Genomic DNA, 13,423 nt, shown 5'->3' with positions numbered 1-13,423 from the left:
AGAAGGGTCTTCTCTAATCCTTGAGAAGGATTTTGCCAAAAGATTTAATTTTTTTATTCTTGAATATGTTTTAAATTATATCAAATACTTTTTCTGAAATTCATAGAACTAAATCTTATCCTTTTTATTATTTATGTGAATTAAAATGACTTATTTCTGATATTATGTCATCATTGTTATATCTGGGGGTGGGTACACCCACTTATATATGAAATATTATCCTTTTAATAGAAATACAATTTGGCTTGCCAATATTTCAATTACATAATTTTTGCATCTATGTTCAAGAGGGTTATTTGTTTGAAATTTCGTTTCTTATAATGTCCTTGTTGAGCTTTTGTTTTAAGCTTATGAGTTGGAAAATGTTTCTTTTTCTATTCTCTGAAATATATATACATAAGATTAATCTATTTCTTCCTAAATTCACTAGTTAAACCATACTATGCAACACTAGAGAATGCATCTTGCATCTCTGTCCTACTAGAGTTTCATCTAACTGATTGCTTTAAACAGTAGTAATTTAATTATTATTTTTATTTTTAATATTGCCAGAACCTTAAAACTTTTTTAAAATTTCAGTTTATTAATGGGGGTACATATGTTTTGGTTACACAGCTTGCTTTTATAATGTTAAAATCAGAGCTATGGTTGTATCCTTCACCCAGAAAGTGTACAAAATACCCATGTAGTGTACTCATTAGGTGAGAATTTACTCACCCATTACCCCCCACTTTACTTTCATTTAATTTCGCTTCTACATAAGCATATAGATGTTGATCAACTAGTTCCAACTTACTGTTGAGTACAAGTGGTGTTCATTTTTCCATTCTTGTGATACTTCACTTACAAGAATGGCCTCCAATTCCACCCCAGGTTGTTACAAAAGATACTAGAGCTCTATCTTTTTTATGGCTGAATAATATTCCATGACATACATATACCACAATTTATCAATCCATTCATGTATTGCAGGGCACTTGGATTGTTTCCATATCTTTGCAGTTGTGAATTGTGCTGCTATAAAAATTTGAGCAAAACTGTATGAAAAAATGTCTTTTTTTTTTTTCTTTTAGATAAATACCTAGTGGTGGGATCACAGGGTCAAATGTTAGGCCTACTTTTAACTCTTTGAGGAATCTCCATACTACTTTCCATAGAGGTTGTACTAGTTTGCAGTTCCTCCAAGAGTGTATGAGGATTCCCTCCTCTTTGCATCCATGTCAACATCTCTTGCTTTAGGACTTTATGAGTCATTCTCAGTGGGGTTAGGTGATATCTCAGTGTGGCTTTCATTTGCATTGGCATTAGAGATAATGAGCAACTACCACTCTTTGTTGACAATATAATCTTATATCTACAAAACACCAAAGACTTAAACAAGAGACTCCAAGAATTGATCAATAAATACAGCAATGCCTTAGGATATAAGATCAATATACACAAATCAATAGCTTTCCTTTATGCTAACAACAGTCAAACTGAGAATCGAATCAAAGACATAATACTCTTCACTGTAGCATCAGAGAAAATGAAATACCTCAGCATATATTTAACAAAGAAGTGAAGGATCTCTACAGATAGAGCTATGAAATACTGAGAGAAGAAACTTCAGAAGATTTTTCTGAAATTCATATAACTAAATAGAAAAACATCATTCTCATGGGTTTGCAGAATGAACATTGTTACAATGATATACTACCCAAAGTGATTTACTGATTCAACACAATGCCCATTAAAATACCAACACAGCATTTTGAAAAAAAATAGTTCTATGTTTCATACAGAATCAGAAAAGACCCTAACTATAGTATTGGTATAAAATCAGAGACATAGACCTATAGAACAGAACAGAGAATCTAGAGATGAAACTATCCTTATGTTGCCATCTGATCTTTAACAAGCAAACAAAAGGAAACATGGGGTAAAAGAATCCCTGTTCAATAAATGGTGCTGAGAGAACTGGATAATCACATGTAAAAGACCAAAGCAGGATCCTCACCTTTTTCCATTCACAAAATTTAACTGATGATGGGTAAAAGATTTACACTTAAGACGTAAAACTACAAAAATCCTAGAAGGAAGTATGGAAAAAACTCTTAAACATCTAAGCCTAGGGAAAAAGTTTATAAAGAAAACCCCAAAGGCAATCGTAGCAACAACAAAAATAAATAAATAGGACTTAATCAAGTTAAAAAGCTTTGCCTAGCCAAGGACACAATCAACAAAGCAAATAGACAACCTACAGAAAGGAAGAAGCCAGAATCTACAAAGAACTCAAGCAAATCAACAAAAAAAGATCAGAAAACCTCATTAAAGAATTAAGCATGAGACACGCATAGAAACTTTGTTAAGATAGACTGACTGTTGGGCAGCAATCACTTAAAACTTGTAAACCTTTTATTCGGTGTCTGAATTTGGCAATGCCACTCTCATGAATTTACTTCTATATGTAGCTGATTAGTCAGATTGTCCTTTGAAGATAATATTTCCTATTTCTCTGGCTGCTTTTAGGACTTTTTTTGGGGGGGGAGGGGTTTGAATTGCAGCAGCAGTTTGACTACAATATGTCTTTTCTGTGTGTCTTTCCTGCATGAAGTTTTCAGAGTCTCTTGAAAATATGAGTTGACGTCTTTTATCAGTTTCGGAAAGTTCTCAGCTATTATCATTTACATTCTGGCATGCTGATTACACATTTGAGACATGTTGAGCATGTTCCATATGTCCCTCATGCTATTCTGTTAGTTCCCACTAATTTTCTTTTATGCTTCAGTTGGGATGCTATTTTTTTAATTTTATTTTTATTAAATCATAACTGTATACATTGATATGATCATGGGGCATCATACACTCGCTTCATAGACCATTTGACACATTTTCATCACAATGGTTAACATAGCCTTCCTGGCATTATCTCAGTTACTGTGCCAAAATATTTACATTCTACATTTACCAAGTTTCGCAAATACCCCTGTAAGATGCACCACAGGTATGATCCCACCAATCCCCCTCCCTCTACCCACCACCCCGCTCCCTCCCCTCCCTTTCCCACTTCCCCCTATTGTTAGGTTGTAACTGGGTTATAGCTTTCATGCGAGAGCCCCAAATTAGTTTCATAGTAGGGCTGAGTACATTGGATACTTTTTCTTCCATTCTTGAGATACTTTACTAAGAAGAATATCTTCTAGCTCCATCCATGTAAACATGAAAGAGGTAAAGTCTCCATCTTTCTTTAAGGCTGCATAATATTCCATGGTGTACATATACCACAATTTATTAATCCATTCGTGGATTGATGGGCACTTGGGCTTTTTTCCATGACTTAGCTATTATGAATTGGGCTGCAATAAACATTCTGGTACAAATATCTTTGTTATGTTGTGATTTTTGGTCTTCTGGGTATATGCCCAGCAGAGGAATTACAGGATTGAATGGCAGATCTATTTTTAGATCTCTGAGTGTTCTCCATATATCTTTCCAAAAGGAATGTATTAATTTGCATTCCCACCAGCAGTGCAGAAGTGTTCCCTTTTCTCCACATCCACGCCAATATCTCTGGTCTTGAGATTTTGTGATACAGGCTAGTCTCACTGGAGTTAGATGATATCTCAAAGTAGTTTTGATTTGCATTTCTCTGGTGATTAAAGATGATGAGCATTTTTTCATATGTCTGAAGGCCGTGCGCCTGTCTTCTTCAGAGAAGTTTCTCTTCAAATCCCTTGCCCAGCCTGCGATGGGATCCCTTGTTTTTTTCTTGCTGATGCGTTTGAGTTCTCTGTGGATTCGGTTATTAAACCTTTGTCAGAGATATACCCTGCAAATATCTTCTCCCATTCTGAGGGCTGTTTGCTTGCTTTACTTACTGTGTTCTTGGCTGTGCAGAAGCTTTTTAGTTTGATCAAGTCCCAGTAGTATATTTTTGAAGCTGCTTCAATTGCCCGGGGGGTCCTCCTCATAAAATACTCGCCCAGACCAATTTCTTCAAGGGTTTTCCCTGCACTCTCCTTTAGTATTTTTATAGTTTCATGTCTTAAGTTTAAATCTTTAATCCAATGAGAGTCTATCTTAGTTAATGGTGAAAGGTGTGGGTCCAATTTCAGTCTTCTACAGGTTGCCAGCCAGTTCACCCAGCACCATTTATTAAATAGGGAATCTTTTCCCCACTGAATGTTTTTAATTGGCTTGTCAAAGATCAAATAACGGTAAGTAGCTGGATTCATCTCTTGGTTCTCTATTCTGTTCCAGATATCTACTTCTCTGTTTTTGTGCCAATACCATGCTGTTTTGATCACTATCGATTTGTAGTAAAGTCTGAGGTCTGGTAGTGTGATTCCTCCTGTTTTGTTTTTATTTCTGAGTAATGTCTTGGCTATTCGAGGTTTTTTCTGATTCCGTATAAAACGAAGTATTGTTTTTTCAAGATCTTTAAAATATGACAGTGGAGCTTTAATAGGGAGTGTGTTGAAATGATATATTGCTTTGGGTATTATGGACATTTTGATAATGTTGATTCTTCCCAGCCATGAGCATGGTATGTTTTTCCATTTGTTAACATTTTCAGCTATTTCTTTTCTTAGAGTTTCATAGTTCTCTTTATAGAGATCTTTCAAATCTTTTGTTAGGTAAATTCCCAAATATTTCATCTTCTTTGGCACTACTGTGAATGGGATAGAGTCCTTAACTGCTTTTTCAACTTGACTGTTGTTGGTGTATATAAAGGCTACCAATTTATGGATGTTGATTTTGTAACCTGAGACGCTGCTGTATTCCTTGATCACTTCTAGGAGTTTTGTAGCAGAGTCCCTAGTGTTTTGCAGATACACAGTCATATCATCTGCGAAGAGCAAAAGTTTGATCTCTACTGACCCTATATGGATACCCTTGATCGCCTTTTCTTCTCTAATTGCGGTGGCTAAAACTTCCATTACAATGTTGAAAAGTAATGGAGACAATGGGCAGCCTTGTTTGGTTCCTGGTCTGAGTGGAAATGATTCCAATTTAACTCCATTCAGTATGATATTGGCTGTGGGTTTGCTGTAGATGGCCTCTATCAGTTTAAGAAAAGTCCCTTCTAGACCAATTTTCTTGAGTGTTCTGATCATGAAGGGATGCTGGATATTATTAAAAGCTTTTTCTGCATCGATTGAGAGAATCATATGGTCTTTGTTTTTTAATTTGTTTATGTGCTGAATTACATTTATAGATTTACGTATATTGAACCAGCCTTGAGACCCTAGGATAAAACCAACTTGGTCATGATGTATAATTTGTTTGATGTGTTGCTGGATTCTATTTGTTAGGATCTTGTTGAATATTTTTGCATCTATATTCATTAGTGATATTGGTCTATAATTTTCTTTTCTTGGGTCTTTTCCTGGCTTGGGGATCAGGGTGATGTTTGCTTCATAGAACGTGTTGGGTAGTCTTCCTTCTTTTTCTAACTTTTGGAACAGGTTGAGTAATATAGGTACTAATTCCTCTTTAAAGGTTTGGTAGAATTCTGACGTGAAACCGTCTGGTCCCGGGCTTTTCTTTTTAGGGAGGTTTTGTATAGTTGATGCTATTTCTGAACTTGATATGGGTCTGTTCAACATTTCCACTTGATTCTGGCTAAGTCTTGGAAGGTGGCGTGCTTCCAAGTATCGGTCAATTTCCTTCAGATTTTCATATTTCTGAGAATAAAGTTTCTTGTAATATTCATTAAGGATTTTTTGGATTTCTGAGGAGTCTGTTGTTATTTCATCTTTGTTGTTTCTGATTGATGATATTAGAGATTTTACTTTTTTTTTTTCTGATTAGGTTGGCCAGAGGTTTATCTATTTTATTGACCTTTTCAAAAAACCAGCTTTTAGATTTATTGATCTGTTGTATTATTCTTTTGTTTTCAATTTCATTTAATTCTGCTCTAATTTTGGTTATTTCTTTTCTTCTACTGGGTTTGGGGTTGGAATGTTCTTCCTTTTCCAGTTGCTTGAAATGTCCCATTAAGTTGTTAACTTCCTCTCTTTCCGTTCTCTTGAGGAAGGTTTGCAGTGCTATCAATTTCCCTCTTAGAACTGCCTTTGCGGTGTCCCAAGGTTCTGATAGTTTGTGTCTTCATTGTCGTTTTATTCCAAAAAATTGGCGATTTCTTTCTTAATCTCATCCCTGACCCAGCTATCATTCAGCATAAGGTTATTTAACCTCCATGTTTTAGTATGAGTATGCAGATTTCTGTTGTTACTCAATTCAAGTTTTATTCCATGATGGTCTGAGAAGATGCAAGGAATAATTTCTATTCCTTTAAATTTACTGAGGTTAGACTTGTGACCTAAAATGTGATCAATTTTGGAGTAAGTTCCGTGGGCTGATGAGAAGTATGTGTATTCAGTTTTGTTGGGATGAAATGTTTTGTAGATTTCTGCTAAGTCTAAATATTGGATGGTTAGGTTTAAATCTAAGATTTCTTTGCTCAGCTTCTTGCTGGAGGATCGATCCAACACTGCCAAAGGAGTGTTGAAATCTCCGACGATTATGGAGCTGGAGGAAATCAAGTTACTCATGTCTGTTAGAGTTTCTCTTATAAATTGAGGTGCATTCTGGTTGGGTGCATAGATATCAATAATTGAGATCTCATCATATTGAGTATTATCCTTAGTGACCATTCTTGTCCTTCCTTACTTCTGATGGTTTAAAGCCTACTGTATCTGCAAATAAAATTGCAACACCTGCTTTTTTCTGATTACCATTTGCCTGAAATATGGATGACCATCCTTTCACCCTGAGTATGTATTTGTCTTTTAAGTTAAGATGTGACTCTTGTAGGCAACAAATATCTGGCTTGAGTTTTTGTATCCAGTCAGCTAACCTATGCCTCTTTAAAGGACAGTTTAAGCCATTCACATTAATGGAGAGTATTGATAAGTCTGGTGGAATTTTGCGTATCAAGTTTTTCAAAGGTCCAGTGGACATTTTTAATCCTTTCGCCAGTGTGAAAGTTGGAGTTTGATCTGAAGTTTCTGAGTGAGTTTACTTTTGTGGTATAGGATTGGGTTGGTCATTGTGGAGGATAGGTCTGAGAATATCCCGAAGAGCTGGTTTACTTATGGCAAATTTTTTCAACATATGAATGTCATTGAAGTATTTAATTTCTCCATCATAAATGAAACTCACTTTAGCTGGATACAAGATCCTGGGTTGAAAGTTATTTTGCTTTAGGAGATTAAAAGTCGATGACCACCCTCTTCTTGCTTGAAAAGTTTCAGCAGAGAGATCTGCAGTTATTCTAATATTCTTTCCTTTGTACGTAATGGTTTTCTTTCGCCGGGCTGCTTTGAGAATCTTCTCTTTCATATTAACTTTAGTGAAGCTAATTATGATATGCCTGGGGGATGACTTATTGGGGTTGAATCGTGCTGGGGTTCTGAAGCTGTCTGCTATCTGAATTTCAGATTCTCTAGGCATGTCTGGAAAATTTTCTTTCATAATTTCATGCAGAAGGGCCTCCGTGCCCATCGAGGCCACTTCATCATTCTCAGAAATCCCAATTATTCGTATATTGATTTTCTTCGAATTATCCTAGAGTTCTCTGAGTGAATGATCCATTTTTGCTCTCCATTTCTCTTCCTCTTTGAGAGATTGGGAGCGTTCGAAGACTTTATCTTCAATGTCAAAAATCCTTTCTTCTGCTTGCTCCATTCTGTTGCTGAGGGATTCTACTGTATTTTTCATATCTTTGAGGGCTGTAAATTCTTACTTCAGTGTGTCTAAGTCTTTGGTGGTTTTGTCTTTAAATTCGTTAAATTCTTGAGACAATTTTTGAATTTCTCCTTGAATTCCTAATTCCATTTTATTAATCTTGTCTGCAATCCAGATTCTGAATTCGATTTCTGACATCTCAGCCAGTTGTTTATGAATGGGATCTTCAATCACATCTGCCGTATCTTTTCTTGGGAGGGTTGATCTATTCTGGTTATTCATGTTACCAGAGTTTTTCTGCTGATTCCACCCCATGGTTATTTTACTCCCTTTGATTTTTCCCCTGGGGCTTTATTGAGGGCCCGTACCGTGTTGTGGCCTGAGAAACTGGGGCCCTGTCTTGTGTGGTGGGGTGAAGTGGTTCTGTCTTGTTTTCAGCTGGTTTCTGTTCAATCCTATTGTAACATTTACTCTGGCTTGAAGTCTCAGCTGTGTGGAAAACCAGCAATTAAGTCACCCCGCCCACCCACCTCTGGCACCAATTTGAAAAGGAAAAGGAAAATCAAACCTTCCTACAATCGCATACCCAGGGCACCACCTGAAAAGTCCTCAGTCTATTAGTTCAGTTCAAAAGGTCCAAATTTATTGTCCCAATCGGCACCTGTCTCGGGTGGGAGAGTTCAAGAGGTCTCTGGGAACTGGATCACAGGGGTCTTGGTGACTCCTCTGATATGGCTTACTCCAGTGCTGCATGGAGTGAGGAGGAGCCACTTAGCAAATAGATCAGTCTGGGAAGGTTGATGTCTCCTTCCCCACTTTCCCCTCCTTCGGACCCAGTCACTGGTATCTCTGCAGATGGCTAACCCAGTTGCCTGTAGTGAACAGATACTCCAGGTGTTTGCACCTGCCTGAATTGCAAGGAAGTCTGCCAGGCCCCTGCAGTCTGCCGCTATCTAGCAGGAGGAGATGGGGCCTGACATCTTTGAGTGCTTGATGTAGTTGGTGGGAGGGAGGTGTTCACTCAGGCTTAGCCCCGTCCCTGATTGAAGTTGCTAACAGAACAGAACAGAACAGACTACTTTGCGGGGTTCTGTCTCTGTTTCTGCTAAAATTGCCTACAGAAGACGGGCTGTTCTGAGTTCAAACGTTTTTGCTGCTGGAGGTTTGTGTCCGATTACCTCTCTGAGTCGGCCCTGCCCTGGAAGCTTCCCAGGTTTGTGAGCAGCGTCAGGCAAATCCTTTGCTGACTGGTTGCCCAGGGAGATGGGGATGTGGCTTCAGAATATCCAGAAGTGAGTCGTTTTGCTTTTGTTTGAGTCCCTGTGATCACAGCTTGCCTCAGCAGTGTTGATGTGCGTTCTTCAACCTTCTCTCTTGGTGCGGCTCAAATCCACCAGGATACTTACTAAATTCCTGTCCCTTAACTCTCCTTCTGGACGGGAGCCTCTGTGGAAAGCTGGCTTCAGTCCGCCATCTTGTCTCTCCCCCCTGGGATACTTTTTATTGAGCTATTTTGCAGTTCAGTAATCCCTTCTTCTATTCTGCCTAATCTGTTGTTAACTCCATTAATTAATTCTTAACTTCTGTTATAACAATATTTATGCAATTTTATTCTTTGAATTCTTATAATTTTAATCTATTTTATTCTGTCTTTTATTCATTAAATTCTTATAATCTTAATCTATTTTCTGTTCCCCTCTGTTTTTATTTTCCTGGGCATTTTTATCATAGAAGTTTTTTAGAAGTTTTCTTCTACAACCTCCAACAGCATCTGGATCACCAGAGGGTCTGCTTTTTTTCAAGATTCCATATTTCAATAGTTTACATATATTTAATTTTCTCTTAGTTTTGCCCAGCTTATCCTCTCTCTTGGACATGCATTGTGGTTAGAATGCAGCCTTCCTAAAGCTCAACCTAGTGCTGATTTGCCCGTCTTTAGAGACTGTCACCCTTCAGGAATTTCAACTGTTTACTGGGTTCCCTTCTTCTACAAGGTCCTAAACTTTTGTCTTCTCAGCAACATAAGATTTCAGGAAACTTTGTTCTGCTTTTCAGAATTTTTTAGCATATGCCTAGAATTTTAGATATGTGCAATTAAGACATAAAAAGTATCAAGTACCATACATATTGTGGACATTCAAAAGCAATAATGTGTTTCCAGCTAAAGTGATTGGGGAAAAAATCAGTAAATATGGCAGCATTCAAACTAGACTTTGAAGGACACCAATATACTTCAATAAGAAATAATATTTTAGTGCTTTACCTTAAGAGAGAAAGTGCATACTGTTCTAAATTCATTTCCAGTATCGCCCAAGCTTTTTGAAGTATATCCGAAACACTGATATTTTCCTTTGTGTCTACAAATAATAATAAAAAGCAACAATATTAAACCTGTAAAATGCTTGAAAGATCATCTTGTCCATAATCTTCATTTTTACAAAGGAAGTTGCAACTCACAAATAAGATGGTATCCAATGTCATGAGTTTTATTAGCAGAAAAAATCATGTTTAAAATAGAGCCATAAACATTTATTCAAGAACTCTGCTCACCATATTTCCTTTCATCTTTAGTTTAAATATCATAAAATACTGTCTGATACAAGTAAAAATAGTCATCAAGTGTTTACATATAGAAATCTCTGTTATACCTTTTTAATGAAAGGTCTTTTCTCAGGAAAGATAATCCATATAATTTTTCTAAAAAGCAATGGCTAATGGGATCTGCTAGAGCTCAATCTACTGCATTACCTTCAAATGGCTTAAAAGTATCAAATTGTTGATTTGACAAGAAGATCTGATCCCTATTGAGTGCCAGAAATTTACCGTATCAGAAACTGACATTCTTTTTCTAATTATCCTCTCTTAATTTCTTCATGTACTTACCAGTATCTGAAACGGAGATCTTCATATATTCTCTTGTCTATTGTATGCTTACCACCACTACAATGGAAGATTCATCAGAGCAGAAACCTATAACATTCATCAGGCCAGAATCTATGACATTTCTGTGCACACAAGAGTTATTCAATAAATATGAACTGAGCAAAAGAACTGCAGACACTATTAAGTATATTATTAAAATGACCAAGCTTTTCAGTCTCTAAAAAGGTAAATAAATTATTATATAAATATAATTTTCACAATATATATGCACAGCAAAAACTATATTTTACCATATACTTTTTGGTTTTAATGTGAGACTATGACAACAACTTATGTTGAGAGTTTATGTGTCAGAAACTTAATCCCCAATGTTACAGTGTTGAGAGGTAAGACCTTGGAGATGATTAAGGAGTGGGTCAGTTATGGAAAAAGTGGGTCCCTGATAAAAGGATGAGTTCCAACCCCCTTGCTCTCTCTGTGCCTCCTCTCTCTGTCTCTGTCTGTCTCTCTCCTGCACTCAGGTACAAGCTCTTTTGCCCTTCCATTTCCACTATGGCATAATGCACTAAGAAGGCCCTGGCCTTGACCTTGTACTTGCCAGCCTCCAGAACTCTGAGAAACAAATCTCTGTTCTTTATAAATTACCCAGACTATGGTATTCCATTACAGCTGCACGAAAAACATTTAAGCACCACACATGCATTTTTTCTAACAGAAGAAACAAAAATCAGACAACTCTAACATTTTACTATCACTAAACTATGCAACATAGCTTTTATCTTTTAATCTTTGTGTATCTGACGTTTTTACTGCTTAAACATTTTGACTTTTGTCATTAAATGTTTCAAATAGAAACACTAATACCAGGAAATATTTCAATATATGGAAAGAATTCTATCAGAGGTCAGATTTTCCTTATCAAAATGTCAACAAAAATCACAGAATGAAAATGATTGAATTTTGCATCTGTCAAATTTTGCATCTGTCATGTTTTAGTTTAAGCTGATAAAATAGACTTGTTCTCAAAATATTTTATTTCACATGTATAAATATATTTGATTTAGTAAACTTAAGAATGTAGGGCAGCGCCTGTGGCTCAGTGAGTAGGGCGCCGGCCCCATATGCTGAGGGCGGAGGGTTCAAACCCAGCCCCGGCCAAACTGCAACAAAAAAATAGCCGGGCGTTGTGGCGGGCGCCTGTAATCCCAGCTGCTCGGGAGGCTGAGGCAAGAGAATCGCGTAAGCCCAAGAGTTGGAGGTTGCTGTGAGCTGTGTAAGGCCACGGCACTCTACCGAGGGCCATAAAGTGAGACTCTGTCTCTACAAAAAAGAATGTACTTAAAATGCATTTTATGACTCCTAAATGTATGTCTCTATGGACATATATGGAGGATTCTTTATCATTCAGTAATTCATTAATTTATTCACCCATTTATTTGAGAAAATGATATCGAAATGTAAACAGTATGACTTAGCTGAAGCTGATGAATGCAGCCGGCACTAGGCACTGGGGATATATATAGTAATATATAAGTTCTCTGTTTAAAGGACTCAAAATAGATGGGGATCATTCATTAATTCATTCCTCTTTCATTCACTCTTTTAGCAAGAACTTGCCATGTGCTTAACTATATGCCAGCCACCGTGCTAAATTCTGGGAACAAGAAAGTGAATGCATTGATGTGTCTCCTGATCTCAAAGTGAGTGCATGGATGTGTCCCCTGATCTCAAGCAATTTCAGTATTTATAGGATTAAAATTAATTAGCTGGGCCATGAAGTAGGGCAATTCAAAAATACTTTTCATTAACACACAGAGACAAATACTCATTCTTACATACATACGTACTTACTCATTCATTGTATAAATGTCTGAAAAATTGTACCTGGTATTCTGGCTTTCATAAGTAATCTAACGTAAGTCCCTCTCCACATGGCTTGAATTTTAATTGCTGCCATCACCTCCTCAGGAGAATACTCTTTATCAGTTGTTGGCATACAATATTTAATGTCTACCCATTCCACTAGAAAGAGAAAAGCAAACTTTGAACTGAAAGTTATTTTTAATTCTTTCTCCAAGTTTCAGTGCCTTTAGTTACTAAAGCCCTCTGACATACAAAATGCCTCAGTGAGATATTCATCATTGTACATATTGAACATGGCCCGTTGTGGGTTGTCCTTGTCTGAATGTAAACATTCTGGAGAAGGGAAGTGCACAAAAGAGGGGTCCCTTAGTGAACTACTGTTGATTCCTCTGTGAGAATAGCCAGAGGTTCCTCTAAAACATGAAAGGACATGTTAAAATGGTGGGAACAGAATATGGGAAGGGGAGGCAAATAGGTGATTTGGGTTGGAGAGTCTTCCCAGAACTCCTCAAATCATACCACATAGATTAGTGTTTTTGATTTTTTTTTTTTAAGGTAAGAGGAGATTAAACGGGGAAAACCTGGCTTCTTTGGAAGTATGCATGCCAGAAATTGAGAGTAGGGGACTTTTCTCTGATCCTGGGAGCCATAGGCGCTTCCCAGAGCAGGGCCTGGATTCCGCAACTGCCCATACAGACCTGTTCTACCTACTCCACAAACATTTCGGGTGCACCTTTCTCAAACTATTTATCTTACATAAGGCTAGGAATTCCTTGATGGAATATCTAAAATTGATCAGTACCTAAAGAAGCATCCTCCAAGGAGGAATCAAGTAACTCCAAGTCCAAAACCATGGCACGGAATGCAAATTTGAAGTTTGGAGGAGGTTTTGTTAATTGAACTTTTTTTAGTAAACGCCATAGAGAAATATGAAAAACCTGAAATAGATTTAAAAAAAAATTATATGTCTCTTAAATCAAGAAAATGCTATCACCTGGCCAGA

The 13,423-nt window shown here is 37.0% G+C and overlaps 1 protein-coding gene across 9 annotated transcripts in view; it reads right to left on the bottom strand.

The window, feature by feature from the left end:
• The window catches only part of ADGB (androglobin), a 167,674-nt gene that overhangs the window by 50,453 nt on the left and 103,798 nt on the right, over nucleotides 1-13,423 (bottom strand). For all 9 annotated transcript variants that reach the window (XM_053591390.1, XM_053591391.1, XM_053591399.1 and 6 more), the window contains 3 exons: nucleotides 13,223-13,358; nucleotides 12,442-12,579; nucleotides 9,938-10,031 (listed from right to left, as the gene is read on the bottom strand). In XM_053591390.1, coding sequence (XP_053447365.1) covers nucleotides 9,938-10,031; nucleotides 12,442-12,579; nucleotides 13,223-13,358 — 368 coding nt within the window. The remainder of the gene's footprint in view (nucleotides 1-9,937; nucleotides 10,032-12,441; nucleotides 12,580-13,222; nucleotides 13,359-13,423) is intronic.

Source organism: Nycticebus coucang, chromosome 5 (assembly GCF_027406575.1).
Source record: "Nycticebus coucang isolate mNycCou1 chromosome 5, mNycCou1.pri, whole genome shotgun sequence".
Classification (NCBI taxonomy): Eukaryota; Metazoa; Chordata; class Mammalia; order Primates; family Lorisidae; genus Nycticebus; species Nycticebus coucang.
This window is presented reverse-complemented; position numbering and strand designations above follow the sequence as displayed.